The sequence below is a fragment of the Camarhynchus parvulus genome, chromosome 4A (genome assembly GCF_901933205.1).
Source record: "Camarhynchus parvulus chromosome 4A, STF_HiC, whole genome shotgun sequence".
Lineage (NCBI taxonomy): Eukaryota > Metazoa > Chordata > Aves > Passeriformes > Thraupidae > Camarhynchus > Camarhynchus parvulus.
In genome coordinates this window covers 11,907,993-11,935,933 of record NC_044600.1, presented here as the reverse complement: position 1 = coordinate 11,935,933, position 27,941 = coordinate 11,907,993, and the positions used below count along the sequence as shown (strand labels likewise).

Sequence of the window (27,941 nt, the reverse complement as noted above, 5' to 3'; positions counted from 1 at the left end):
GCACTGCTGTGAGAGCAGAGACACAGCAGATGCACTGAGTTTAAGTTTGCTAAGGTCATACTTCTGGTTTTCACAGCACAGCAGGTGTACTGTCACATTTGGAAGAACTCCAGTTGCTCCTCAGTGGCTCCTGGCCAGTGGGGCCATTCTCCCAGCCTGCTGGGTCACACAGCTTTTTGGACATGAGAGCTCACATTGGCCTTCCCAGGGTGGCTTCTGTGGCAGTGGGTGGTGCCCACAGAGCCAGGAGCCCAAGAACTTGGTCCAACTCCCATTGCTTTGCTGAGCTTTCATTGGTCATACTTGAGCATGGTTCTAATTTGTGGTGGTAGACTTTTCTCAGCTTGAAGTGATTGCAGCTGTCTAGGCTGTCTTACCTGCAACTGTGTTTTAACTGGACTTGCTTTTCCTTCCAGGGTTAATTTTTCTCCGTCTCTATTTACATGGTGATAAGAAGTGCTAATCCCACTCTGTCAGTCTGGACTGATGAATCTGAGGAATAGAACAGGTAATTTCTAATTTGGCTTGTAGCTTTTGGTGACTCAGGCAGTGAGAACCACTCCCTCTCTATGGAGTGCATTCATAACAAAGGAATTCATACAGTATCTCCTGCCCAGGTCATCTGCAGGGAGGGAGATCCTTGCCCTGGAGCAGGGAAGGATGGATAAAATTTTGTGGCTGTTGCTGTGAGCAGCATCCTTGACTTCCTGACAGTTATGGGTGGTTCTGTTTTGTGTTATTTTTATAGCTACCAACTTGTTTGAGCTTGGAGTAGTCTCTAAACAGAGAAAATCTTTTGGATGTACCTATTGAAAAATGCCCTTTGAGTTCTGGGCAGCATGGGGTGTTTTTCAGGGAAAGTGCTCGGCGGAGATGGGGGGCAGATTGGTTCTGATGGTGGGGATGGGTGTGATTTCCTCTTTGGAGGTGTCTGAAGGGCAATCCAGCAAAGCTGACCTGGGCAATGTGGTGTGGAGTGACAGCAGCTGTCTCACCTGCACCTCCCTGGCTCCTGTCCCTCAGACTCAGCCCATCTGAGTCACAGAAAGCAAGTCACCAGTGAAGAAGTTACCTTTGTGCTGAATTTTCCATCATTTAATGGAGCTTGAGAGTACTGTGTCCTTACTGGGAGTTGTTGCCACTTTTCTCCTTCCCTGGTTAGTGCCAGGTGAGGAGGATATTTTAAATTGAAGCCTTGGGTATGAATCCCAGGACACAGCTCAGATGATGTGGGAGCAGTCCAGCATGGCAAGCAGCAGTCACTGGCTGCAGGATGCTCTGGATGAACCTGTCTATCTATCATCTCTTAGATATCCTGATAACATGCTGCTGCTGTTGCCTAATGCCAATCCTTTAGGGGATTAGCACAGTTTCTTTCTCCTCTGTCTTTCCACTGAAAAGAAATCTCAGATATGTTTCAAGCAGGGCGGGCAGTGACTGAAATCAACCAGTAACTTCTGTGATTTCCCAGAACAGGACCAGCTGTGGGGCTGCCTGCTGCAGACACCAGGGCAGATTTCTCTCTTTTTTGCTCTTGCATTTGCCAGGAAGATGCTGATTCCTGTGCAGAGATGGGTGCTTCAGCAGGATTCCCTATCCTGGCTCAGAGGGCAGGACAGGGGCAGGCTGACGGGCTGCTAGCTTTTAATCTTTCCCTTTAAAGTCCTTGTAGGAGGATGTTTGGGCATGTAGCAGCAGTCTCACTTCTCATGCCTCAGTAGCTGGCTGAACAAGCAAGGAAAGACATACCAAGAGTGGAATTTGGGAAAGGGAAGATTGAAACATCCAGGAGGTCTTTAAGTACAAACCACTACACTCCATGTTCTGACATTCTGAGCAAGATAAGGAATGTGTCTCAGTAAGTGCTTCTGTCTTTCCCTTGCAGAGCCCTGTGTTGTGTAAACGAACTGATGGATGAAGATGAGAAGGACAGGGCAAAGAGGTATGACAGGGTGCACTCCTGGAGGAGAGCTGTAAATGCTGTGCTGTCCAGTGCTTGACAATGAACTTGACCCCACTGATGTCAGAGGCAAAGCTCCCACACAGTTTACAGGCTGTGTATAGCTGACCACAAGCAACATAATTTAAGTTCAGGCTTCTCACAGAGTTTGGCCACCCCTACAATGGGTTATCTGGCTGAGTGGTCCTTAAATTCCGCTGCTGTGCCCTCAGCATCTTGTGCTATCCCATGGTTATTTATTATCTTGAAGCAGGATTCCTGACCTGTGATTTTATGGGCATCAAGCAGTGCTGCCCACCTGGGGTAGAGCTCCCTTTGCAGTCCTGCTTTAGCCCAGGCCCGAATTAGTCTCTGTCATAGAAACTTTTGGCTCAGTTCTGTTTAGTCATTGTACACTAGTGCCAAAACAGAGATGGCTGTGAATGCTGGATCTGAGAACATCCAAATGCCAACCTGAATATGAATGGAAATGCTTTCTGCATACCACCCTCAGTCTGGATCACAGCAAGTATGCATCATCATGAATACACTTGTAAAGCAAATTAATTACTGCTGGAAGAGGTTGTATGAAAAGTGTTATCTCAGATATGAGCACTGGAAAGAAAACTTTGGAAGGAACTAAATGGGTTTGCTTTCTCCTTCAATGTTTTTAATGGAGGGGGAAAGCCTAATAAATATTCTTGATTTGTGAACTGAAAACTAGTTGTAGTTCTGCAGCCAGACCTGTAACATTCCCAGTCTCATACATCACAGCAGTAGATTTTCAAGACCACATACAAGATTTTATTCTGTAGTTCAGTTGCCTCTGCAGAGTGTTGTCTCTTGATAAGCTGCTTTTGCAAGTGCAAATCAGAGAAATCCTTCACATTCCTTCCTTCACAGACCTTTATATGTTTGTGTACTAACTGCAAAACAAAAGGTCATAAAAATTAAGTGAGCAAAACATGAATATGCATGAACACACTTTTCTCTTATTGGAGGAATTTGTCCCATAACACCTTCACTATCACTGTTTTTGAAACAGTGGGAACTGAAATGTATGAAATGTATATCAGGAGATGATCTTTCCCAAATGAACCCAAATATGTGTTACCTCCAGGTGTTCCTTGCTGCTGGTGAGTTCAGTCTTGCTACCAGCAAAATCATTGTGTGCAAGCCCAATTTTAAACAAATAAACATTCCCAGCAGAGTTTAGATTCTGGTGTTTAAAGTGCTTTGCTGGGGCAGGGTAGATACCTCGCCCTGGTTTGTGCTGTAGGTCCTTCATTCTGCTGAGTGGCATTTGTGGTTTTGTCCCCAGGGCATCGCGCAACAAATCTGAGAAGAAGAGGAGAGACCTGTTCAATGTCCTCATCAAAGAGCTTTGCACCATGCTGCAGGGCCACGGCCACCCTCTCAAGATGGACAAGTCCACAATACTGCAGAGGACCATCGACTTCCTACAGAAACAGAAAGGTACTGGGGTGCTGGCCCTGCAGCTGCCCAGCAGCCAGCTTCCTCCAGAAAATGCAAATCCCAAGCATCTCAGGTGCCACCCAGAGAGGACATGAGCCTGAGTGAGGGGCAGAATACGGGACAGCAGTTGGTCTCAGGACATGGCTAGACCTGAATGCATTGCTGACCAGTTAAACACAGACAGATTTTCAAAGGTGCAGTGCTGTGTGCCTTTTACTGTGGATACATCATTACCCTCACTGCTTTCTGCACTCTCAAACAGAAAAGCTGAGGAACAGCACCCATTACAAAAGTCAGGGGAGAGGGTGTTCTATGCTATCTTCCCAGGTCTCTTGGATTAGGAGATGAGAAGCCTGTCCTGCTGCCTGGGCACTCACAAGAGCAGCTTGTGAAACAGCTCCAGAATTGCAGACACCCTTTGCTCACAGGAATGCTCTACTACTCTAAAATTAGCCCATTGATCTTCATTTTTAAGGTTATCTTCAGGCCACCTAAAATGTCAGCATTTCCCTTTCTTGATTTCTAATGCATTTGTATTATGATAGCATGGAAAATGACTGTTGCATGCAAGAAGGCTTTGTGTGAAGAATGATATAAGGATTATTCCTCCAACAACCTCTTTAAAGAAATCTTACTTGAAAATGAAAAAAAAGTCCAAGTAGCATGACTCATGTTGCTTTTTTGATATTTTCTCTTTAAGAAATCACAGCACAGACAGAAGCCTGTCAGATTAGACAAGACTGGAAGCCTTCATTTCTTAGCAACGAGGAGTTCACCCAGTTGATGTTAGAGGTAAGAAGAAATTGATTAGTGAGAAATAATCAGTTCAGTGGAGTAGTTCAGGGATATACAGTTCTTTTTCACCTGTAGGTCCCAATGTTAATGATTTCTACTCTGCTGGCACATACAATGCAAACCTGACAGAGACCAATGTTGAACTAAATGTTTTGCAGACACAGAATTAAAAATAAGATTGCTTCTCCTTGTAGATAAATGGCTTTTCGTTTGGGAATCAAGGCTGATTTGGCCCAGATTTGGCCTGGTGAGAGAGGAAAAAGAGAATTTCCTTTTCTCAGAAGAGCCGCTAGAGCTGGCAGTTTTAGGAAAAACTTGAAAGGACCTGAAAAAAGCAGAGCAGCTCTGTTCCTCCCACATGCCACTAGGCAGGCAGCACTGCCTGTGCTGCCTCTGCAGCTGCTGCCTGTGCGCTGCTGTCCTCTCCATGGCAGTGCTGCCTCTTCTGCTTGAATTGCCTTGAAGTGCATTCAGGAAAACAGCTCTCATACTCCCACCTCTGAAATGCTGTGCTGATCTAGAAACATCCCCCAAACCCACATTTCTGCCCTGGGTCTGTGCTGCAGGCTCCTCTGGCAGGGACATCTCCTGCCCTGCGTGGGCAGCTGCTGCTCTTTGCCCCACCAAAAGAAGGGTGGATGCTGGGCTGAGCTGGGAGGTGCTGCTGTGTCTCAGTTACTCCTTTTCATCAGGATGCCATGACTCACCTCTCTGGAAAAGTCTGTTCATTCTTTCTGGGAATCTCTCTTGCCAAACAAGCCAGCTTGTTCCAGCTGAATCCAAACAAATTCCCCCCTTAGATTGGAAGTGGTGGGGGAGAGCAAGCTCTGTAATAACTGCTGCCTTGCTGGACTCTGGCAGGCCATTGAACAGTTTGCTTAAAATCAGTGGGGTTTTTCCAGAGTGGACCCAATTTGAGCAAAGGCAGAGTGTGGCAGTGAGGTGGGGGAGATGGGGAATGCTGCATTTTTGGTCCCTGTAGCTGAGCTGCAGAGCAGCCTAACAGTGTCTTTAGAAGAGCTGGCTTTGTGCACAGTGCTGACCAGCTATTAAACCTCCCAGATCTTGATGTTAGAGAAGAATAAGGACAGACACTGCATAAATGGTACAAGGAGATATTGTGAAGAATAGGGAGAACACAACATCCAAGGGGAAGAGCACAGGCAGTGACTTAAAAGGGACAGAGAGGTTTGACTCTGGGACAGAAACCACTGTGAATGAGAAAGGGGAAACAGAACAAGCCTTAAAATTGTTTTGTCACTAACCTTAAAATAAATAAGGCTTTAGATCCTTTTCATATTGTCCATAAACTGCTAAAAATACATAATTTTGTAATTTTTCTGTCTCTGCTTATCCATCCACAAAGCTGGATTTGCCATGATGATATCTGACATCTCCTTACGCACTGAGTTTGTTAACTATTGTGTAATTCAGAACACATAATGAAGTGACTGAAGTCAGCAGGATTGTGTGGGTGTTGAAATTCTAAGCATCACTGTCTCACTTCATGTTAAATAAATACTCACTGGGTGAAAAATACAAGTCAATTTAATAATAATGAGGATGAGAAAATAAGAATATAAAAAGAATGTTGAATTAGACAGCATGTGTAATTTTTATTTTTCCACATTGAACTGTCATTTCTTTGATTAATTTCTGCTAGGTTTAAGCTGTTAGAAGCATCACTAAAGAATCAGTGAATCTAAAATATTTTAAGTTTTTCCATTGCATAATTCTGTTTTGTTTTTTTTCCTTTTTATTTTTTCCCTGCCTATTATCATTAGGCACTGGATGGCTTTCTCATTGCTCTTACCACTGATGGGATTATTATTTATGTATCTGACAGTGTTTCATCTCTGCTGGGACACTTACCGGTAAGTTCTGACCATGCAATACCCTGAGGCTCATTCCCCTCCTCAGTGCAAATCAGTCAGTGCAGGGCTGGGGATCGGTTTTGTCCAACCAAAGAGGGAACTGACTGTGTATGGGAGGTCAACCAACAAACTCTTGTGGAGTTTCTCAAGTTCCTGTGAATAACAGATTCTCTCCCAGGGTCTATGAGTTAGCTTAAAAAAACCCCAACTATGCAAAATCACTGTACTCATAGCTCATCACTTGGCTATCCATCTAAAGGTCTGGGAGGTGTTTGACCCACCAGGTTAATGGAAAATTTTATGATTGTGAAATGAGTGCTGGAGCTCTTCTTAGGTAATGTAAATATTATTTCAGAACTGAATCTGTGCGCTTTGAATGACATTGGGTTTTTCTACTTTGAGCCCACAGTCTTCAGTAACAAATGTGTGGCCTCAGAGTTTTCTGGGAGAACTTCTGGAAACCAGCTAGTTGTCAGGTGCAGAAATTTCAGCTTGGCCCCTCAAAAACATTTTTCTCTTTATCTGGTGCCAAGCATGAAGCACCAAGGATGCTCTAAATGAGGGAAAATTGGACCACACAGTTACCTGAATGTCATGTGTGCAAAGAACAAATCTGTGCTGACATATTGGTAGAACCCCTTTAATCAGGATATGTGGGTTGATGAGCACTGAATCACTGGCAGGTCAAGCTGATTTTGCCAGATGTTCAGCCTAGAAGACAAGTGGAGGGTGTAGGGAGGAGCTCTCCTTCTACTGTGTCCTGCTTTCAAAGAAAAATGTTTCACTTCTCATCATGTTACATTCCTGTGGTACCAGGGTTTCTTCTCCAGCCTGTATCTGCCTGAACTGAAGGGCAACCTCTGGGACTCATTCAACCGTTTGCAAATAGACAGTAATCTTGGGGTAAAATAGTCTAAGGGCTACATTCTGCTCCAGATCCATCTGCAGATTGACTGGGCTTCCTTGTCTTGGGCATCTGCACCAGACCAGCAGTGTCTGTGCTCTGCTGAGGGGTGAAAAGGCATGTGGCTGTGTCAGGCTGTACTGCTGAACATGACAAAGCATTCTTTTGTATCAGTCAGATTTGGTGGACCAAAATATATTGAACTTTCTGCCTGAGGGGGAGCAGAGCGAGGTGTACAAGCTACTTTCTCCACATGTGCTCCTGACAGATCCTGTTGCAGCTGATTTTCTGAATGGTAAGCTCCATTCTTGTCTGTCAGTCAGAGAAGTTTGCCAAAGGTGAACAGCTCCCAGGGAAGTCTGCACAGAGCTCTCCAGCTGGCTCTTGCCTGCCACTTCTGTTTTGCTGCATCACATTGTGGGTTTTAGTGCATCACATCTCTAATGTTCCTATATGCTCCCAGTACTTGCTCTTTGATCAGGACAGTCTTTGTTTTACCATCTGCTTTGCCCCTTGGATGGTAGATGCTTTTCCCCAGATGGGATACTAGACTAACCCTGAGAAGGGAAAAAAATTTGGAGAAATCCCAAACAGTTTTGGCAGAGTTTTCTTAGGAAGCTTGCATGTCTCAGGACACAAGAGAAGCCCTAAGGTAACTTAAGCAATTTCCTATCTGAACAGTTCATCTAGATCTGTACTGCTGGCTGCTGTCCCATGTCCCCTTCCCTCAGAAAATGTCCCCAGGACCAGAGCAGGCAGCAGCATCTTCGCAACACCTGAGTTTCATTAATTAATGCTTCAGCCTGTGCTGAGCCCCCACGCCTTTCCCAGTGGGTTTGGTAAAGCCACTGAGCAGCACTGGGCTCCCCTCCTGCTGCCCCACGAGCACCAGTGGGAGCTGAGCACCCTGAGGATGCTCTGAGCACCCTGATGATGCTCTGAGCAGCCTGGTGATACTCTGAGCAGCCCTGATGGTACTCTGAGCAGCCCTGATGGTGCTCTGAGCACCCTGATGATGCTCTGAGCAGCCTGGTGATACTCTGAGCACCCTGAGGATGCTCTGAGCACCCTGGTGATACTCTGAGCAGCCCTGATGGTGCTCTGAGCAGCCCTGATGGTGCTCTGAGAAGCCTTTTGGTGCTCTGAGCAGCCTCTTGATGCTCTGAGCAGCCTGATGGTGCTCTGAGCAGCCTGATGGTGCTCTGAGCAGCCTCTTGATGCTCTGAGCAGCCTGATGGTGCTCTGAGCAGCCTGATGGTGCTCTGAGCAGCCTGTTGGTGCTCTGAGCAGCCCTGATGATGCTCTGCCTGGGGGTGGCTCCCCTCAGGCTGGAGGCCATGTGGTCTAATCCACAGAGTTCAGACTTGGGGCAGAAAACTGGATTAGAGCTTGGCACAGTGCCCTCCACTGTTAATGGAAGGGCTTAGGGTGAGTTCAGTGCCCTTTGGTCCTACTGAGCAGTGCCAGAGCAGAGTGCTGCAATACCATGTAACTGCCCTGCATGAAATCCTACATCCACGGAGTCAGGGGAAAATCCTGCTGGCCAGTGCAGCCAGGGCTTCACACTTAGCTCACTGGGATGTACTGCAAAGACAGGAAAAAAGGGTGAGAATACATTTCCTTAAGCAGAAACAGATGATAATTGCTCCTAGTAGTTATATATTTACTTCTGGGTATCAGAAGGTTCCCAGCAGGGTGTGCTCAGATACCACTTGGTAGATAAATTAAAAATGTGAGCAAGCTAAAGTGCAGACTTCTAATAACATTGTCTGTGTCTCTCTCTCTTTCTCTCATTTCAGCAGAAAAACAAATAGAATTTTGTTGCCATTTAGCAAGAGGCAGCTTAGATCCAAATGAACCCCTGATGTATGAATATGTGAAATTTGTAGTGGATTTCAAATATTTTACTCATGGTAAGTTACTGTTCCAGCCTACCTTTGTCTCTCCACCTCTCTCCTTTAAATTGTCTTGACCTGTAGCATCTTAAAGTCTCTATTTCTGCTGAAAATGCCCCATAATTGTCAGGGATGGAATGAGCTGTGTGTACATTGGATATATTTTTCATACAAAAGTGGTGGGGAGTCTGTTGATCAGAAGAGTGCACTCTCCTGCATGTTGTGCCTAAAGCTGATACCAGACTGAAAATGCCTCTGTTGGACCCACTGCCAATTGTAAAGCAGCCTACTTATTCAAATAGCCAGTAAAATCTGGTATTCTGTTTCACTTGTGGCAGTGAAATGACACTTCACAGAGATTAAGTACTTTGAGGTGCCTGTAAAATCCTGAATCTTGCAAATGTTGGCCTGGAGAAAGACTGACAAGGAGACTGCAGTTGCACACTGTGAGCTGCTCTGAGCTGTCATACAAAGCTGCCCTGGGTAGGGGTTACAGCTGTGTACCTTGGAGCCTACAGGGCCATGCTTTAAATATCACCAGCGTGGATCAGGGTGGCATCAGCCTGTGGGCAGCAGGAGCTGGTTGCTGGGTTTCTCCAGTCACTGTACCTGTCTTAACATGAGAAGAAACCTCTCCTTCCTCTTCTTCTTAAATAAACTGTCTGGTTGTTCCTAGTGCCTACACCCTCCTGTAATGGCTTTGAGTCAGCTATTGCACGGGCTTTCCGGTCAGCCCCGGAGGAGCAGATCTGCCTGGTGGCCACCGTGCGCCTGGTCACACCACAGTTCCTCAAGGTGAGCCTGAGCACCCACGGCAGCAGGGGCAGCACAGGGCTGGTGGGGGAGAGGGGACGTGGCTGTGGCTGGGTATTGGAGTATTTACCAATATAGCCAGAGGGACGCACCTGAGCTTGTCTGGCCCTTGGTGCTGAACCAAACAGTGGCAACTGTGGGGTTTCACCCCACAGACACTTTGGGCTGGCTGGGTGTGTGGTGTTTCACCCCACAGACACTTTGGGCTGGCTGGGTGTGTGGTGTTTCACCCCACAGACACTTTGGGCTGGCTGGGTGTGTGGTGTTTCACCCCAGAGACACTTTGGGCTGGCTGGGGGTGTGGTGTTTCACCCCACAGACACTTTTGGCTGGCTGAGTGTTGCAGCTGGGTGCTTGGAGACAAGGCCAGGCCTGCAGGAGCTCTGGTGCTGGTGGGATGGAGCTTCCCCCTGTAACAGGGTCTGCTCCTCGGGTTTCCCTCTGCCAGAGAAGCTTTAAGGGGATGGTGAAGGAAAGGTGTCGGTTCTGATGCAGGGTTTGGATCCAGAGCTTTATTCTGGCCCACAGGCCTCTGAATGCAGCACCAGCTCCAACAGAACTCCCTGAGCCCGTGGTTGCTGTTCTGTTTAACCCCGGGGAGAGGGGCGGGAAGGGGCAGGAGCCACCAAGCAGGGACAGGAGGGGAGGTCTTAAGGCACAAAGGACACCTGGATGTCCCAATGCCCCCCAGGGGTAGAGGGCGTCCTTTGAATCTGCCAATCACTCTATGCCCTTCTGGAATGCCAGGACTGACAGACAGTGCTGGGAGGGGGCAAGGGAGGGGCAGGGAGAGGTGACTGACACACCTGGCAGGGAATTATCAGAGAGGGATCCGGGGCTCTGGAGTAAACCCTGAAATCACAACATCTGGCAGTGGGAGATGACATAAGTCTGTATTTTGGAGAGATAAGGGATGGAGCAGGAGCTGCTCTTGAGAAGAGGTGGGTTTGTGGTGGGGTGTCTCAGAGGGAAGCTCCAGGACAAGGTGACCGGCTGCACCACTTGGGAATTTGCATCCTTCAAAGACCAGCATCCACCACGCCTTTGTGTAAGGATCTGCATCTTGAAACATTGACAATGTGTGTCAGGGCCTCTTGCTGGTCTGTGAATGTCCCGTGGCGCTGATGGCAGGGATAACAACCCTGGGTGCTGCTTGCTCAAGAGGCCATTAGCCAGCTGGACCTGGAGCTGTTATCCATATTCAAATACCAGTATTTGCAGAAAGCTGGGGAATTTTGCCTAGAGTGCAAGACAAGACTCTTTGACTATTTATCCTTGCTCTGAAATTCAGCTCAAGGTAAACCATTCAGCCATTTTTCATCAGTTCATGCATCTATAAAACAAGTCTTACACATTCCTTAGAGGAAAATAAGTCAAGTGCTTTAAAAGCACTGTATTTTGCTATGGCTTATTATATCAGCAAGATGCATGCTAGGTTTTGATAGCAGGCTGCTTTTGTCATTTCACAGAATTAAATGTCTGAATGTACCCACTCTTTTGCAGGAGCTCTGCAATGTTGAAGAGCCGTGTGAAGAATTTACATCGAGGCATAGTTTAGAATGGAAGTTTTTATTCTTGGACCACAGGTAAGAGATTTGGGTTTAGTCACTGGAGAATAAATAAACTTTACTTTAAAAATAGAAAACTTTGTATACCTATTGCCTGAGATCCCAAATGGAATAGTTCTAATTACATGCAGCTTAGTGAGTAGCTGTACTCTGAGCTTAGCTATTAGGCATCCTTAAATGCTTCACTATTTTCCATATTTTAGGCAAGTAAGAAACCATGGAAAATGTCTAGAATGTCTAGAAAAATCCTAACCAAGATAATAAGTCATTGAAAGTGAGCAGTGTGGGTCCCAATATGTTCCCCATATTGGTTTAGCTCCTCTGTTCTACAATTACAGCTCCCAGGAATCCTTCTAAATCTTTTGCTGTGTCAATAAACTTTTGACTTTTCAGCTTGAGAAAGGATAGAATTTCTAAAACCAAAATAAAAAACAGTGTATTTTATTATTTAATTGTAGATTAGTTTTTGACAATGCAATATGGTGGGCTAGAATTCAGCTTGGGTGAATGAAACAGACTGGAACCAGTTTATTAAGCTGCTTAATTTAGGATTAATTTTCTTCAAAAGAAGCTGCTGGGTTTTATTCACTCTCTCACTTCTCTGTATTTGACATATGTGCATAAGCACATTGTAAAATCCTACCCTCTTCATTTTCCCACCCCTTGTGAGCTGTGCAAAGTAAAAACAGAAGACTAGTAAATAAGGGTGTAAGGGAAAAAATATTGGTGAGGAAAAAAGTCTAAATACCATCTCCACCTTTAGAGCAAGAAAGAAAGAGAGCAAATAAAAATGGGTAATAACTTTCATTTATATAGAACAGAAGCTGTGTGCCGCACATCATACCTTGATGCATGGAGGAACTGACCCTGCAACACCCCTACAGTTGGTTATGTGTGGTTTGGGACAGTCAGATAATTATTAATTCAGATGAGATCTTGCTGGAGTGGCTTTGTTAGACTTATATTGGCCTCTCTGATAATGCACATTTTTAGAATCAGCTGATTGATGTTAAGATTTGTAAAAGAGCCCTAAGCCCCTCGCATCACTGATGAAGTGAGCTGCTTCTCCTCAGGGCTGTGTCCCAGCAACTCCTGTGAAAAAGCTGAGTAGGAGCTACTTTGAAACTTGTCAAAGAGTCTTTTGATGAAAGTGGGTTATGACTCGGAGAGGAATCTCTGTGCTGGGTGCTTGCAGACACTCCAGTCCCTCTGATATCCCCAGAGAGGAGGCCATTGCTACTGAGAGGAAATTAAGACGATGCAGATGCTGAGGCAGAGTTTGTGACAGATCCAGCTGCAAGCAGTGAGCTCAGACCCAAGAATGAGCAGGAGATTGTGGGAGTTGTCTCATTTAATCACTGATTCCAAGCTCTCTCCAGTGCAATCTGCAGGACACTGGAAGTGTTGCTGTTTTTGCTGATTTGCATCAGCACAGGCTGCCTGACACTGAGGTGTGCCACAGCAGGGCAGAGGGTTCCCAGCAGAAGCTGGAATCAGGACCTTTGCTGTCATTATCACAATTCAAATCAGAGTAAAGATAGATGCAATAAAAACATTCCATAGATGTAGATAAACATGAGAAAGATAGGAAAACCTGTATTCTGGGTCTCTATGTAAATATCTGTAGAGGAAGAGAAACCCATCAACTTTGATAATGATTTGTTTCTCTTCTGCACTGTGGTAGTGTTCTTATTTTCCCTTCATTTATTAAAAGACTGCACCCAAAAGACTCTCTAAAGACTGTGCATTCCCATTTGCACAGCAAGCTGCAGATCTCAGGACTGGAACTTGAGCTAACAAGACACTTTTAAATTGCTCCACAAGGCATCTCCTTGTTAAATGACAGATGAGGAGCATTTTGTGGTTTCTTTCTTTTATGAAGAGCTCTGGTGATATTCAGGAAAGCATAATAATTTCCTGATCAGCTTAAATGTTTATCTGATGTGCATCTGAAAGACACTACTGTCTTGAATATAAGCATGTTATTAAAAGTAGGAGAAACAGTGATGCATTCTGCCAAAGAGACAGCAAGGACATTTTAATAAATACACAGATTATCATCATTAACAGAAATCTGGGTCACATGAGGAAAAGGAACAGAGTGCTATGAAAAGTTACTTAAATAAATAAAGCTGTATTGTGACAGAGACCACATGTGTGCTCAGCACATTCTGTTCCAGGGAATTTGCTGTTGAGGGGAGGCCTGGCTCTCCCAGCTGACCCCTTGTGCTGAGACTCAGGAGCTCCTGCTCACACCGTGCTCCTCCTGGCACTGCTGTTAGGCAGATTGTCCTTCTCCCCCATTCCTTGGTGCCAGGCTGCCACAGCTGTGGGGAGGAGGGAGGTTATAACCTGCATGGGCTCTCTGTGGCTGAAGAACCAATGCCCACTGTGCCTCTCAAGGGGAAAAATGTGGCACAGCCAAGAGAGAATTTCACACAGTAATAACAAAGAAACTTGGGACTGAGATGTGTAATACACTGAAATAGCTTTTTCTTCATAGTCTTGGCCACTTTATGGCCTTCTTCCTTAGGAGCACTCAGCTGACCAGGAGAGGGGCAGCAGGAGAGGCAGGTTTGATAGGCACCATCACCTCCAGCCTGCCCCATCTTCTGTCATTTACTATTTTGCCCTATTCCTGAGAAACACACTGAACTTGGCAGGTGAACACTATCAGCACATCCTGCAGCCACATTAGCACAGGTCCTGCCTCCCTGAGTGCTTGAATTGGTGCAGGCAGGGTTGGACCTGAGCTCTGGGAGATGGAGAGTGTCAGGCTGATACGGGAGCAGAGACAAAACTGGTGGTTTTCTCCCCACATTTCAGTGTTGTTTCATAATCATAAGCTATCAGGCTCTGGTGAAGGCTGTGTTAGGATACTTGCTTTAAAAAAGTCTCATGTTTGGCCTAGAAAAAGGAAAATCTAGAATTGATAGCAGAATAGTGAGGTAAGTCATTGCAATGTGCCTGTCTAAATCCTTCAGCAGTTCCTTCTCTACCAACCAAAGCACAAACAGCCCTCAATCAGCCCCATGCCTATTGCTATCTGCACTACCAGCACAAGAAGTTTTGGTGGCTGTAGTTTCCCAAGCTTTTCCAGGGGAGCAATTACTTTTTCCCAAGCTGCAGCTTCCCACTTATTCTCTCTTCTCCAGTTACTCCCCAGTGACACTTACATCCAACCTACTGGATAATTTTACTCTGGCTCCAAGTTGTTGTGTGCAGGATCAGCCATAGCATTTCTCAAGCTGTGTCTCACAAGCATCCTTAATGAATTGAGTCACTCACATATGTACATGCCTTCCTCTACACCCACATAATGAATAGGCTGTGGAACAGTAAACACACACCTTTTCATTTTCCCAATTTGTACCTCTCCCTCGCTGTCAGTTTTTTGGTTTGTATATGAAAATGCATCACTGCCTAGATGAAAACCCACTCCAGGTTTCCCTGCCAAGTGAGTGATGGTGTTTGTTGCTGTATCACAGCTTATCTGCCAGGATGTCAGAGTCAAGTTTTGTGCTCACTCTCTGCCCTTTGCTTCCTTTCTAGGGCTCCACCTATTATAGGATATTTGCCCTTTGAGGTTCTGGGAACGTCAGGGTATGATTACTACCACGCAGATGACCTGGAGCTTCTTGCTAGGTGCCATGAACACTGTAAGTTGCCCTGCCTCTGCAATGTGTCTGTCTCTGATCTCCTTTGTCACTTGTGCAAAGCCTTTTACTGTCACTGCAAAAGGCTTCTTCTTCAGGAACATGCAGGAACTCTCCTGTCCGTGTCAGACTGTCACAGCTGACACTTACCTGGGAGGTTGGAATCTGCAGAATTCCCTCAGATCAGGAGCTGTTAGTGCAGGTTTCCTAAATTGACACATACCTTGTTTGAGCACAAGCTGTCTCAGAATGAAATGAGATTAGAAGATTGGGAGTCAGAACTATCCCCCCTCTGCTCTGTGAGTTTTGTTGATTTGTCACAGTTCACGGGGTCTTGCCATTCCCCTGGGCTCTGGGGTTAACCAGGAGGCTCAGCTCACCTAAGCACCTTCTGAGAGCATCATTTGGATCACCTCCCTGTGCAATTAGGTGCTGTGAACCTCACTTACTCATTAGTAAAATGCTTCTGGAGGTTCAGAATTATTTTACATACAAAAGCACTGAACGCAGTTTCCCTGTGGGTGAAGATGGCTCATGTTTGGTCAATCTGAAAGGAAAACAACAAAGCAGAAGAGTCAAGTTCAGGCTAATGTGTGAACACCAAAGGTCCATGAAGAAATATTACTTACAGGTTTCTCATTGGGGACACTGTCTGTCTCTCTGCTATCTCCACTTGAGAGTGTTTTGCTCAAAGGAAACAAGGACACCCCAGAGAGTGGAGCAAGCAGGATGCTGTAATTGCACCATAAAATCCCCTTTTGCTATAAATTGTTTTCTCTTTCTGTTAAACAGTGATGCAGTTTGGAAAAGGCAAATCCTGTTACTATAGGTTCCTGACCAAAGGGCAGCAGTGGATATGGCTGCAGACTCACTACTACATCACCTACCACCAGTGGAACTCCAAGCCTGAGTTCATTGTTTGCACTCATCTGGTAGTTAGGTAAGCACCAAACTCTTCACAGTGTGTTATGTCTCAGTGTTCAGCCACTGCTTTTTCTAGTTCTGTTTCATGTTAACCAACATGCTCAGTGTGCCTTGCTGTGTCTTCTGACACATGAAATGATGTGTAATTCAATGAAACTATTCTAACAGGGAATATGTCTTCTATTTACTCTTTTGTTTTCTTTTTTTTTTTTTTTTTGGGCAACTGAGCCAAAAGCCTGGAAGCCAGCTTTGGCCAAATCTATTGGTGTGTTACATTCCCCTTTTGTCTCTAGTTGATGACATAGCCACAGAAAGAATTAAAGCTGTTGGGAATCAGACATATCTTTCTGGGCATGAATGAGATCATATAACTCCTACAAAACCTTTTGATCAGAGCTTTAAATATTTATGACTTGAAGTTAGCTGCTGGCTTGCTGGCCTTATTCCTCACCCAAAACCAGCCCTGGATCCCCCCCTAGTGGGAAGCTGCTGGTGCTGAGTGCTGGAAGGCAGTGCATGTGTAGGATGCTCTGTGAATGCACCTTCTGAAGGGGAATCTGCTGGATTACCACAGCCATCTCAAAAATCCCATGTGAAGAGCAAGAATGTATTTTCTGAAGGGCTTGAAAAAATAGTGACACACTGGTTTGCTCTATTAACTTGAGTAAATTTATTGCTCACAGTATTTTTGTAGTGTCAAGAATGAATTTTTTTCTGGTCCCCCTCTTTTTCCTGTCAAACATCTGGGAGAGCAAACACTAGTAAATGTGAAATAAATGTTGGAGTGAGCCAGAGGAGGGCCATGAAGATGCTCAGAGGGCTGGAGCACCTCTCTTGTGAAAACAGGAAGAGAGAGCTGGGGTTGTTCAGCCTGGAGAAGAAAAGGCTCCAGAGAGACCTTAGAGCCTCTTCCAGTGCCTAAGGGAGCTCCAAGAGAGCTGGAGAAGGAATTGTGGAGTTGTAGAACAAGGGGGGATGACTTTAAACTCTCAGAGATAGGTTTAGATTAGATCTTAGGTAGAAATCCTTCCCTGTGAGAATGGTGAGGCACTGGAAGCCCAGAGAAGCTGTGGCTGCCCCATCCCTGGAAGTATTCAAGGCCAGGCTGGCTGGGGCCCTGAACAGCCTGGTCTAGTGGAAGGTGCTCTGCCCACAGTAGAGGGCTTGGAACCAAATAATCTTTAAGGTCCCTTCCAACCCAAATTCTCTTGATTCTGATTCTGTGATCTGTGGTATAAACTACATATGAAGTGCTAACATAAGCAAATGTTACACAGAGAGATTACTTCTCAGTTGTCTTACTTGTGCCATCCTTCAGGGGATTCAGCTTCACCTTAAGGGCTGAATTTATTGTGCATGAACTTGTTTCTTCTTTCTGCTTCCAGTGCCTCTTAAACCTAATGATGTAGTCCTAAATAGGTTTTGAAGTTCAATTCTGTCTCAGATAGTTAAGGCTTAAAATATGTTATTGAAGCACAGAAGTTAAAATGTTCTTTCAGGAAAATTCATTACCACAATGATATAAGTGAGGTCGGTTCAGCAGCTTCTCTTGCCTCCCACAAAGGTTGCAGCTCATTAATATTTCATCACCCTGAAGTCTGGCACCTCTCAGTGCCCACGATGCATGAGCACTCAGAGAGTCTTTGAAACATCCTCTCCAATTTATCCCAGTGGGGGCTCATGGGGCATTTGTTACTGTAAATATTTCATTATTTCAGAGGGAAAAAAGGAAGGAAAGAAAATATACAGTTCTAGAGGCACCTTGTAGGGGGTCCTGCACTTCACATTGCACTTGTGTAGCTGCCTGTTTGTATTTGGAGCTTCCAGTCGAGTGCAGGATGATAACTCTGATGCATGTACAGTTCTGTGCACCCTCAGAAGGAGGGACCTGCCCAAGGCACTGTCACAGGGATCGGATCACTGAGCTACCATGCAAAAAAAAAGGATACTTGAAAATGAATGTACACTTGTTGTGGTAGGATACCTGCATAGAAGCTGTAAAATAAATTTTTGTTGGTTTTGGTTTTTTTGTTTGTTTGTTTGGTTGATTGGTTGGTTGGTTGGTTTTTTTTTGGTTTTTTGGGGGATTTATTTTTTTGGTTTTTTTGTTTTTGCTGTAGTTACGCAGAAGTTCGGGCTGAGAGAAGACGAGATCTTGGCCTCGAAGAGTCATCAATTGAACTGGCATCCTCTTCTCTAAAGGTACCACGTTCCTTCACAGCTGAATGAGATGTTTAAACCAAACTGAGTCATAGCTTACCAATATGAGGGAAATATCTGTTCTCCATTTTCTTTACTGCCATCTCATTCCAAGCCTTGAACTGGGTCATGATTCAGGCAGGCCCTAAGAAGGTTTCTGGTGCATGGCTCCAAATTGTCTATGCTGGTTTAGAACAGGCTGGATAAGCTTTGAACTGCCTGATCTTGTGGAAGATGTCCCCGCCCATGGCAGGGGGATTGGAACTAGATGGTCTGTAACACCAAATATTCTCTGATTCCACAATAGCTGTGAATTCAGCAGTTGCATTCTCTGTTCTCGTCCCTGTAATCTTTCTGAGACCAGGACACAAACCTCAGCTCAGAAGCAGAAAAGCAGAGCTGGAGCTGGAGGCCAGATTGCTGTACCTGCCGCCCTTAGCAAGGCACAGAGGATCCCAGGGTAGGGCAGTACCACAGGGTACCTGTTTTGCTTTGCTAGCTCATCACTGGTACTCAGATGAAGATGGGAAGGCAAGGGAAAAAACACTTACCTAGATTTCAGCTCAGTTGCTGGATCACACCAAGTGATTGTGACCCATAACTTCCATGAGCAATAATTTCCATGCCTTGAGTCAGTCTGGCATCACCACACACCAGCCCAAGTAACAGGGTCATTTTAACTACTTTTAAGTTTCTCCTCTTTGTAGCTTACAAATAAGACCAGCAATCAAAGTAATTTCAAATGGGCTGTTGTGTAGTTGTTCATTCCATCAGCCTCATTGCCTTTCAGACATTATTTTATGGGAGCTCAGGCCGTTCCCCTCTGCTGCTCAGAACAGGCTGCTGGAGCCCCTGCTGCCCAGGGAGCAGTGAGTGGGATTGCAGCTCTCAGCACTGCCCAGTGCCTGTCCCCCTCAGGTGACATTTGCTGTAGGTCCTCTTGGGGCTCTAGCCAGCCCCTGTCCCTTCCCAGTCATCTCTCTCCATCTCTTCCATGGATAAAACCATTCCCCAGGGAGCACCTCCTGCCACCTTCATTCATTCCCCCTGCCACCACCCCCAGCCAGCTGTGACATCCCTGAAGAGATCGGGCAGAAGGAGGCTGACAAAAGCTTTGTCAATTGCTTTGTCAAAAGCAAATTCCCGTTACCCACAGCTCTGTGGAGGTGGGCACAGCAGAGTTCGGGCCATGGGCAGCAGTGCCAGGGAGGAGCAATCCTCCAGTGCTGCTGGGTGCCATCGGCTGGGTGCCCGGCCATGAGCGAGGCTCCCGCGGGCTTTGGGGTGAGCGCAGCAGGGCCGGGCGGGCAGGGTTTGCTGGTGTGCACACCCAGGTGCTGGGTTTCTCGGCAAACAAGGGCTCCAGGAGGCGGAGGTCCCTTCCAGGGCCATTCCCTGCTGCTGAGGTCTCACCCTTGTGCTTCGCTCCCGCAGAGCCACAGCAGCTACCTGGAGGTGGGGCAGTGCGGCAGCAGCCAGGACGCCAGCCGGGAGGGAGTGTCGCTGTCCTCGCACAGCTCCCGGCGCTCCTCGCACACCACCCTGTCCGACTCCACCTGTAGGTGCCGGGGCAGCCCAGCTGGGGTGGGCTGGAGGGCGGAGCAGCCTCCCGAATGCCGGGGTTGGGCTGGCAGTGACCAATGGCGGGAGGGGTGGCAGGGGGATGCGCAGCGCTGGGGCTGACACAGCGAGTCATGGCGAGTCACAGAGCAGCACAGAGCCGAGTGTCACAAGTCACAGAGCAGCCACAGAGGCAGCCGAGGATCACGGCTGTTTGCTGTGCTTCTGGGGACAAGAGGGGACTCGCTGGCTTGATTGAACCAAGCTCACTGACAAAAGTGTTTTATTGGGATAATATCATTTTATTATGGGGTCTCTCATGTGAAATCCCAGCAGAAGGAGCACGGAAGGATGCCTGCCTTGCTGGCAGCTTCATCCCAGCTCCCATCAGTGCCCTCCTCGCCCTGGGGAGGCTGCCAGATGACTGCAGTGCCCTGTGTAGGGTCATAGGTAGGAAACTCAGGGGATTTTTCTTGCCGAAGGGAGATTGATCTCATCTGGATACACCCATGGAGGGCAGGCTGAATAGGGGGTTAGCATCAGGAGGGAACCCAGCAAGTCAGGTGGGGAGCCCGAGGGACCAGAGAGGGGCAGGTTGAGGCGCTGTTGGGGTCAGTGCCCATGTGCACAGGTGGATCTCAGGCTCAGCCCGGATACCCAGGCAGGGCTCTGCTGTATCTCGGTGAATGTCTCTCCCGCAGCCACGTCCTCCATGCGGCGCACGGACACCAGCACCCCCACGCGGCCGGGGGCTCCGGGGGCTGCGGGGGACAAGGCGGCCCTGCGGCTGGCAGCGCCCGGCAGCGCCCAGGTCAGTGCCGAGCCCTCTGAGGCTGCGGGGAAATGAGCACAGCAAGCGCTGATCTCACCCTCGGAGATGCTGGATCCCACACTCTGGGTGTGCTGGGGCTTCCTGGGGAGCACCGCTGGCTGGCAGGGCCATGGAGAGACACCAGAGGCTCCTCTGCTGCCTTCTTCCAGCATTCCGTTTGTTCCTCCAGGCTAAATGCCTTTTCCAAGCTAAATGCCTTTTCTCACCACCGACCCTCTTCTCTTGGCGTTTGTACATGTGAGGTGGCCTTTATCCAAAATGGGTGCTGACACCAAGGACTTGGAATTATCAGGGGCATGCAGGAACCTAAATTCTCCCTTCAGACTTATCCTTGTCCAATTCCCTGCACTTGCTCATCCCTGGTATGAGCTGTTAAAGCACCAGCTCTGCACTAGAGGTGCTATGGACCTACAGTAAGGCAAAGTTTCCATTTCTAGGCCATAGCCCCTCCTCGAGCCCGTGGTGAGCAGCTCTCTCAGCACCCCGTGGCTCAGCTGGCAGTGCCCTCCCAGCACCCTGGGATGGTATGTGCTTTGGTTTTGTCCAGTGCACTGCTGTGTCCTGTCAGCAGGGCAGCCTAGGTGGCTTTGGTTCACTGCCCTCATGTCCTTGCTGGCTCATCCCAGACTGGGGACAAGGTTTCTGTGCCCTTTCTGTTGCTGAGATTTACCTGCAACAACCTTATTGCAACCACTTATTTCAGTGAGCAGAGAGAGCAGGTGGGACACCCAAAGAAATAGCATAAGAGAAGGTTTACACTTGTAAAAGTGTTGTGGGCTGCTGAAGGCTTCTCCCTAAATCTCTAGCAGCTACTTACAGGCTGATACAATGCTGAAGAGTTTTAGTAGAGGAAGGGGATGTCATGGAAGGTTTGAGTTAGGCCAGGAAAAGAAAAGAAAAAAACAAAAACCCCAGGAAAAATGAGTCATAAACCATAATGACAAGGTCTGCCCTTACAGGGCTTTGATGTCAGTGCAGTAAATGTTCAGACTATAAAACAGAGATTGAAAATGGCCAGTGTAGGTGTGAAGAATGGATCCCCAGGTGGATTGCATCCTATCTTGGGCCTGGCATCTGCCAAATATCATTAGCAGCACAACTGAAAGCCCAGCCAGGAGGTGTGACAAGGGTTTGGATGCAGTGTCTGCCCCAAAACACAAGTGGGCCCAAACCAGCAGGGTGTTATCCTGAGGGGACAGGAGAGTCCCATGTATAGACACTTCATCTGTGCAGAAATTATAGAGCCCAACACCTGCAGGGAGGCACTGTAAGCCAGATGTGCTGCTGCTCTGGAGCTACAGTGGCATTTGGTTAAATATGCAATTGCCATTTTTTGTCAGCATTGTATTTTTTATGGCAAAAGCTGAAAAGCAGCCATTTTTCTGAATCTAGCATTGCTATGGATGTGAGTAGCGGGACTGGTCCTACCATGTGGTCCCTGTTTTCTGTTCTCTGCAGCCAGTGTACCATTTCCCCACCCAGCTGGGGATGATGCACCAGCTGAAAGAGCAGCTGGAGGAGAGGACTCGCATCCTGCAGGCTGACATCAAAACACAGCAAGAGGAGCTCCATGTCATCAAGGAGCAGCTCCAGCTCGTGCAGGACTCCAACCTGCAGGTACCTGCTGCCCCTGGTGCCCCCAAACTCACCAAACATTTGCTTTTCCTTTGAGCACACAGAGCAGTAACAAAATTGTCTGTGGCAAAAGCTTTTGGGAATGAACTCTTGACAAATTGGTAACTTGGTTTCGGATGTCGGAGTGGTGTTTCCCAAGAGATGAGTGATGTCAATATCTGGCTGAGTATTGAATCAGTAATTTCTGTGCTTTTAAAAAAGCAATCCCAAATTAATCCAAAGTCTCCCATGCACAAAAAAGCTTGGTGGTTCCATGTCTGGTTAGTGCTGCTGGATCCCCATTGCCACTCCTGCAAAACACAGCAGGCACAATGGAGCTGGAACATTCCTGGCTCTGAATAAATATTTGACACAAGCCAACATCTGATTTTCTGTTACTCATGGTCCATTTTGCCCCTGGATTTAGAGGTACTGCTGCTGCTGCAGTGCTATTCCTGCCAGCAGCTCCTGTGCCTGTCTCCCCCACAGATGCTGATGCAGCAGCCGATCCCCGTCATCCTGAACGCCGCCGTGCAGCAGCCCAGCCCCCGGAGGCCGCCCCAGGGCACGCCCAGGCACAGCACGGCCAAGAAGTCGCAGCAGCCAGCCCTGCCGGGGACAAAGCAGCTCTGCAGCCCGCACCTGCTGTCACCGCAGCCATTCCTCAGGGACCCCTGTGGCACCGCCCCCCAGGTCACCGGCTGCTTCATTGTCCTCATCATCCGCTTCTCTGGCTTCTGTGTGCCGCGGTCCCCTGCATCCTCTCTGTGCTGGTTTTACTGAGCAGCTGGCGCTGAGGAGTTTGTGTCAGGAGTCACTTGTGAACAAGTGTCTCCTGACACAAATGTCATTCAACTGTAAAAATAAAAACCAGGTGTCTCCTGACACAAATGACATTCAACTGTAAAAATAAAAACCAGGTAGCCAAAAAGCATTTAAACCCCAGATAGTGCTGGAGCTCTCCTGGTGCCTGGGGAGGATGGAATGGGAGGTCTGGGCTCTCATCAACACCGTGCTCATTATTCATAGCCAGTGAGAGTTGTGGTTTCATAACACAGGAGCAGGTATCATTTTAAAAGATTACTTTGGCTCTGTCTGAGGAATCTTGCAAGGCAGCTTTGAAAAAACAATTTTGTCACCACTAGACCTAAATCCACTATTAAGATGGGAAAGACTTGAGTTGTTCAAAAACAAAAAAGCCAACACTGCTGCTTTAAAGGACTGATGAGATATTTTCCTTGGAGACTTCAGATTTGCACTTTCCCTCTTAAGCTGTTCTCTTCTCAAGCCTTGTGCCCTTACCCTTGTGTTCTAATTTCTCAAAAGACTGTCTGGGGATGCCAACACCTGCCCTGCAGTGACAATAAATGCAAAGGGGTTGGTGGTCTTGAATAGATACACTGTTCCTACTGCTGTGTTCAGGGAAAATATCCTATTGTTCCTTCTCCTTTTCCCATCTGCCCACTGCGAGTGGTTATTTTATCCTTCCACTAGGGAGCTTTAAAACTTAAATGGGTGCCTCTGTCTTCATTCCAGGTACAGCAGCAGAAGCAGCAGCCCCCAGTGAGAGGAAGCCAAGGCCAGCAAACGTGTGTGCCAGGGCAGGGCAGCATCCCAGTGCCCTTCTACAACAGCCCCATGGTGTTCTCCCAGGCTCACCCCATCACTGTGGCTGCACAGGTGCCCACTGACAGCACTGAGAGGCAGCCAGCAGCTGAGTACAGCCAGGACAGGAGCCTCAGGTACCAGAGCCCTGCTGGGACCATCCTGGGGTGGTGACAGGAACAGCAGTACCTGGGCAGCAAGGAGGGCAGGCGTGGCTGGGCTCAGGGCTTGGGCTGCCACAGCCAGCATGAGGATGTTCCCTCTGTGGGGTGAGCCCAGTGTGCAGGCAGGCAGGGTGCTGTGCACTTCCTGCTGTGTCATCAGGGGCCTTAAATCCTCTTCTCACCATATTTCCATAAATTAATGCAACCCCACCCTCTGTCAGTTTAAAATCAGTCCCCCATGCCCTTGCCAAAAGTCCCTCTCCTGCTCTCTTTCAGCCCCTTTAGGTACTGGAGGGTGCTATAAGATGTCCCTGGAGCCTTCTCCAGTCTCAACAATCCCAATCTTCTCAGCAAGTACTCACAGGAGAGCTGTGAGGTGATAAGAAGCATCCTATTTCATTAGCTTGTTTCCTAGGTAGTGGTTTGCTTGCTTTCATGGAGGATTTTCAATGAATTGTTTCTAGAGACTGACAGGACCATGGACCCTGGACCTCTCCCTTCCCTGACCATCCTGTTTTCCTTCCCCCACAGGATGCTGTTGGATCAGTCCATCCAAGCCATGATGCCCACAGCCAACAGCAGCTGCCAGCCCGTGCAGAGCAGTGCCAGCAGGCAGCAAGGAAAGTGAGTCTCTGTGGCCCGTATTTTCCTGCAGTTCTTAGCAGGACACTTTATGGCACTGAAAAAGACATGCAAAAACTTGTACCTGGTCACACAAACACAAACAGTCTCAGTCTGAAGTGAAACAAAAGTTTATCCAGTTAGGAGAAAGATGAGAATATTTTTTAATTACAAAGAACTTTATGATAAATGAAGTGCATTTAAAAATTAAGTATTTCCTGGCTTTTGCAAAGCATAAAATGCTTGACCAAGACATGGAGAAAATGTAAAACCTTAAAAACCTTTATTTTCAGTCTGTGCTTTGTGGGCAGAGGGGAATCAGGTCCCTCCTGGGGCTGCATGGTTTGAGCAGCCCTGCTCCAGGCTGGTTCCTGCAGCAGCTGGGCTCCCCAGTGCCCGTTCTGAGGGAGGGTCTGGCTGTGCGTTCTCATGCCTGGTTTTCCTCCCTGTGGCAGGTTTGTTGCAGAGCAGCAGAGCCTGGCTCCCCCAGCAGCACAGGTGCAGCCATCCACCTGCAGCCCCGCCCGGCCTCCAGCCCTGCCGCCCATCTTCTCCCCATCCCTCATTGTCCCACACTCCAGCTTCACCTCCCACCAGCCCAGCACACCCCTTCATCTGCACCAGTGGCCACAGCAGCAGGTCCAGCAGCACCGCCTCTACCTTCAGGTATTGGAGCAGCTTTCTGAGGAGGCACAGGGATGGTTTAGGGTGGGTTGGGGTTTTTGGAGGGAATGGGGCTTATCTGGCTGATCAAACCTGGTCAGGGCCATTGCACATCCTCTATTCCCATTGTATCTCCACACAGCCAGGTGCTCAGCCTCTCCAGGCTGACTCTGCACCTGCTCAAGGCCATATTTTCCAACAAACTCTGTTATCACTTAGTGCACAGAAGAAATACCCAGTTTTTCAAACACAGCTTTTCATCCAGAGGAGCTCTGGTGGGAAGCTTGCTGTAGTAATGAAAAATGATGAGAGAAAAGGTCTTTGGGAATCATGCCTCCTGCTGTTACATCTCATCAAAGCAAAGTTTTTATTGGCTGCTATCACAGCTTTCTTTTTTAAAAAAGGGTATTTCACAACACACATGTCTGGATGAGGTGATTTTGGTTTTTTTAGCACACAGTTTATATCAGTACATGCTGAACTAGTGACACCACCAGGGAAAGGGGTTGTTGGAACTAATAATTCATCAGTAACACACTCTCCAAGCCTTGCCTGGATGGCAGAGGTTAAGTTACAGTCCTCCAGGCAAAGATAGAAAGCAAGAGGAGGAGGTTCAGCTGAAAGCAGCCACCCAGCAGGACTGGATGTAAAGTGAGAAATGAATCGCTGTTGTCAGGAAATGCGGAAAGGAGCTGTCCCTGCTTTGGGTGTGTCCTCATGGGCTGCATTGCTGTCCTGAGGACCAGCAGTGTGGACAGCAGAATGATGATGCTGGAACAGATAAACAGCTCCAGGGCCACAGTAAACCAGAGTTTGATGACACAGTGCCTTTAACAGGGGGTGAAACAGCAAGTCCAGGTCTTTGAGGTACCAGCCATGGGTACATGGTTACTCTAGGACCTCTTCCTTGGTTGTCTGAAGATCTTTCTAGAGAAAGATTAAAGTTTCACATCCTGTAGATTGTACTTCCAAATAGCTTTTGGAGGTCTCCATTCCTGCTGGGCTCCCCAGGAGCCTGTTAGGACAGATGGGTCTGTGCTCTCCAGGCATTGTTGTTTTTGCTGACAGCAGCAGCATCCTGAGGGACACAGCTGATACCCTCATACCAAGTTTAGGGCTTGGTGCACACACTCTGGGGCATGAGTCTCAGCATCAGCCCTGCAGCAGAGAGGGACAGCTGGGTGCTGGGGCAGGTCTGACTGCCCAGGTTTGTGTCTCCCAACAGATGCAGGGTCCTGAGCTGGTGCCTGGGGCTCCGACACAGCGCATTTTCCAGCCGCCCCACGCCCCACAGCAGAACCCTTTGAGCTACTTCCTGCACCCACAGCAGCAGAGCCACCACACACAGGGTCAGCCCTGCAACCTGCCTGACCTGCCCGAGATGCAGCTGCCCTGAGGTCACTTCTGGGGACAAGGAGCACACGGCTGCAGCTGCCGCGCCCGGCGCGCGCGAGAGCACGCCCTCGGAGCACGGCTCGGGAGAGGTCGGGCTCATGGGGAGGTGGTGCCTGCAGGGATGGATGTCTCTGACAGGGATGCATGGCTGCAGGGGCCTGGTTTGGGGGGATTGCCATGCAGCCAGATGCATGGAATGTATTGGGTGATGCTGTTCCAGCAGCAGGGTGTGCCCTGGCCCAGTGCCGTGGTGCCACTGGGAGTGGTGCCTTTTGCTGCAGGGAGGGCAGGTATCAGGCCATCATGGAGCTCAGTTTGCAATGGAAAAAAACCTTTTTCCATTCAGGACTTCAATGCTGAAAGTCACTGTGAATTTAAGCCCAGCATTTGGAGCACATAGACTGTACCAGTCCACAGGACACCATTGGATTACCGTGTACATAACTCGTTTTGCTGTAGTAGGTCCATTGTGAATTCTTTTTCCTTTTTCTATACCTCAGTCCCGCAGGTTTTTTTTCCAGGAGTTTGGATAATGCTGCTAATTTACATAACACCACTTTTGCCTGAATTTCTTACTGTTGTTATACCAGCTCACATCGCAGCTAGTTCAATATTTGTTGTGTTTTATTTTTGGTTAACAAGTGAAGATAAATTTGTATGGTTTTTACTCCCTGTAGCCAAATATTTTTCAGGTTACGGACAAAGAATCTTTACTCCTTTTTTTTTTGTTGTTGTTTCAAGTGATGTAGTTGTAAATGTTTCTATTCATAAAAACAAACATGCATAGAACAGCATATGACAGCAAACTTTGTGGTTTTGCTAGGTCATATTTCAATTTGGCAAACCCGAAATGTATAATCACAACACGCGATGTTACAAACCCATAGGGTCAGCAATAAATTGTATTTTTGTAATTGTCACTTTTTAACTGTAAGTTTATATTTATGAATTGAAAAGCCAGTTTATTCCTCAGTGGGTGTATAGTTAAGTGTCCCTACTGTTTGTGTCTTTCCAAAGGAAACATTTAAAAGTACATTTTTGGAGTGTTAGTAGCTGAGTACTAACTTTGGGCATTGTTAGAGCCCAAATGTAGATGGGTTTGGCCATTACTATAAACTTTGCAAGGCAGTGAAGGCAGTGGTTAGTTAGGACCAGGGAGTAGAGGACCAGTTAGGACCAGAGCAGTAAAGCTCTAGCTGGCAGACAGAGCAAGGATTAGAGAGGAGTTAGTTCCTAATGTTTAGTTCCTAATGTCTGTTGAAACTAAGTGAAGAATACTTGGTTTTGCCTTTTTTTTTTTATTAATATGGTGTTTTGGGTTTTTTTTTGTTTCCTTCTATTCCTTCTGCAAGCCTGTTTCTGGGCCCTTGCAGCGCTGCAGCAGCTGGTGTTCCTGATGTTACTGGTGGGGTGGCTTTTGGCACAAGCAGCTGCCAGTAGCCCT

General features: G+C 47.4%; 1 protein-coding gene across 2 annotated transcripts; it reads left to right on the top strand.

Moving 5' to 3' along the window:
• The first annotated feature begins 413 nt into the window (after window positions 1-413).
• On the top strand, window positions 414-27,057 carry PASD1 (PAS domain containing repressor 1). 2 transcript variants are annotated; one of them, XM_030967594.1, is made up of 20 exons: window positions 414-508; window positions 1,886-1,942; window positions 3,261-3,415; window positions 4,116-4,207; window positions 5,995-6,084; window positions 7,163-7,283; window positions 8,788-8,901; window positions 9,560-9,678; window positions 11,200-11,282; window positions 14,817-14,923; window positions 15,713-15,860; window positions 17,965-18,046; window positions 19,478-19,601; window positions 20,305-20,414; window positions 21,894-22,052; window positions 22,539-22,742; window positions 23,586-23,791; window positions 24,350-24,442; window positions 24,895-25,105; window positions 26,328-27,057. In XM_030967594.1, exons 2-20 carry the CDS (start codon window positions 1,911-1,913, stop codon window positions 26,496-26,498), a joined length of 2,421 nt encoding a protein of 806 aa, XP_030823454.1. In that variant the 5' UTR covers window positions 414-508; window positions 1,886-1,910; the 3' UTR covers window positions 26,499-27,057. The 2 variants fall into 2 exon arrangements, with proteins under 2 accessions (XP_030823454.1, XP_030823455.1); XM_030967595.1 differs by having other exon boundaries at window positions 8,791-8,901; window positions 26,328-26,498.
• Window positions 27,058-27,941: the final 884 nt, after the last annotated feature.

What these genes read in the sequence shown, in the direction of transcription:
- PASD1 (XM_030967594.1), top strand. Translation starts at nt 1,911, where the DNA reads ATGGATGAAGATGAGAAGGACAGGGCAAAGAG. An exon ending in CTTCCTACAGAAACAGAAAG is followed by an intron (nt 3,416 to 4,115) that starts GTACTGGGGTGC and finishes TTTCTCTTTAAG; the next exon opens with AAATCACAGCACAGACAGAA. An exon ending in TCACCCAGTTGATGTTAGAG is followed by an intron (nt 4,208 to 5,994) that starts GTAAGAAGAAAT and finishes TATTATCATTAG; the next exon opens with GCACTGGATGGCTTTCTCAT.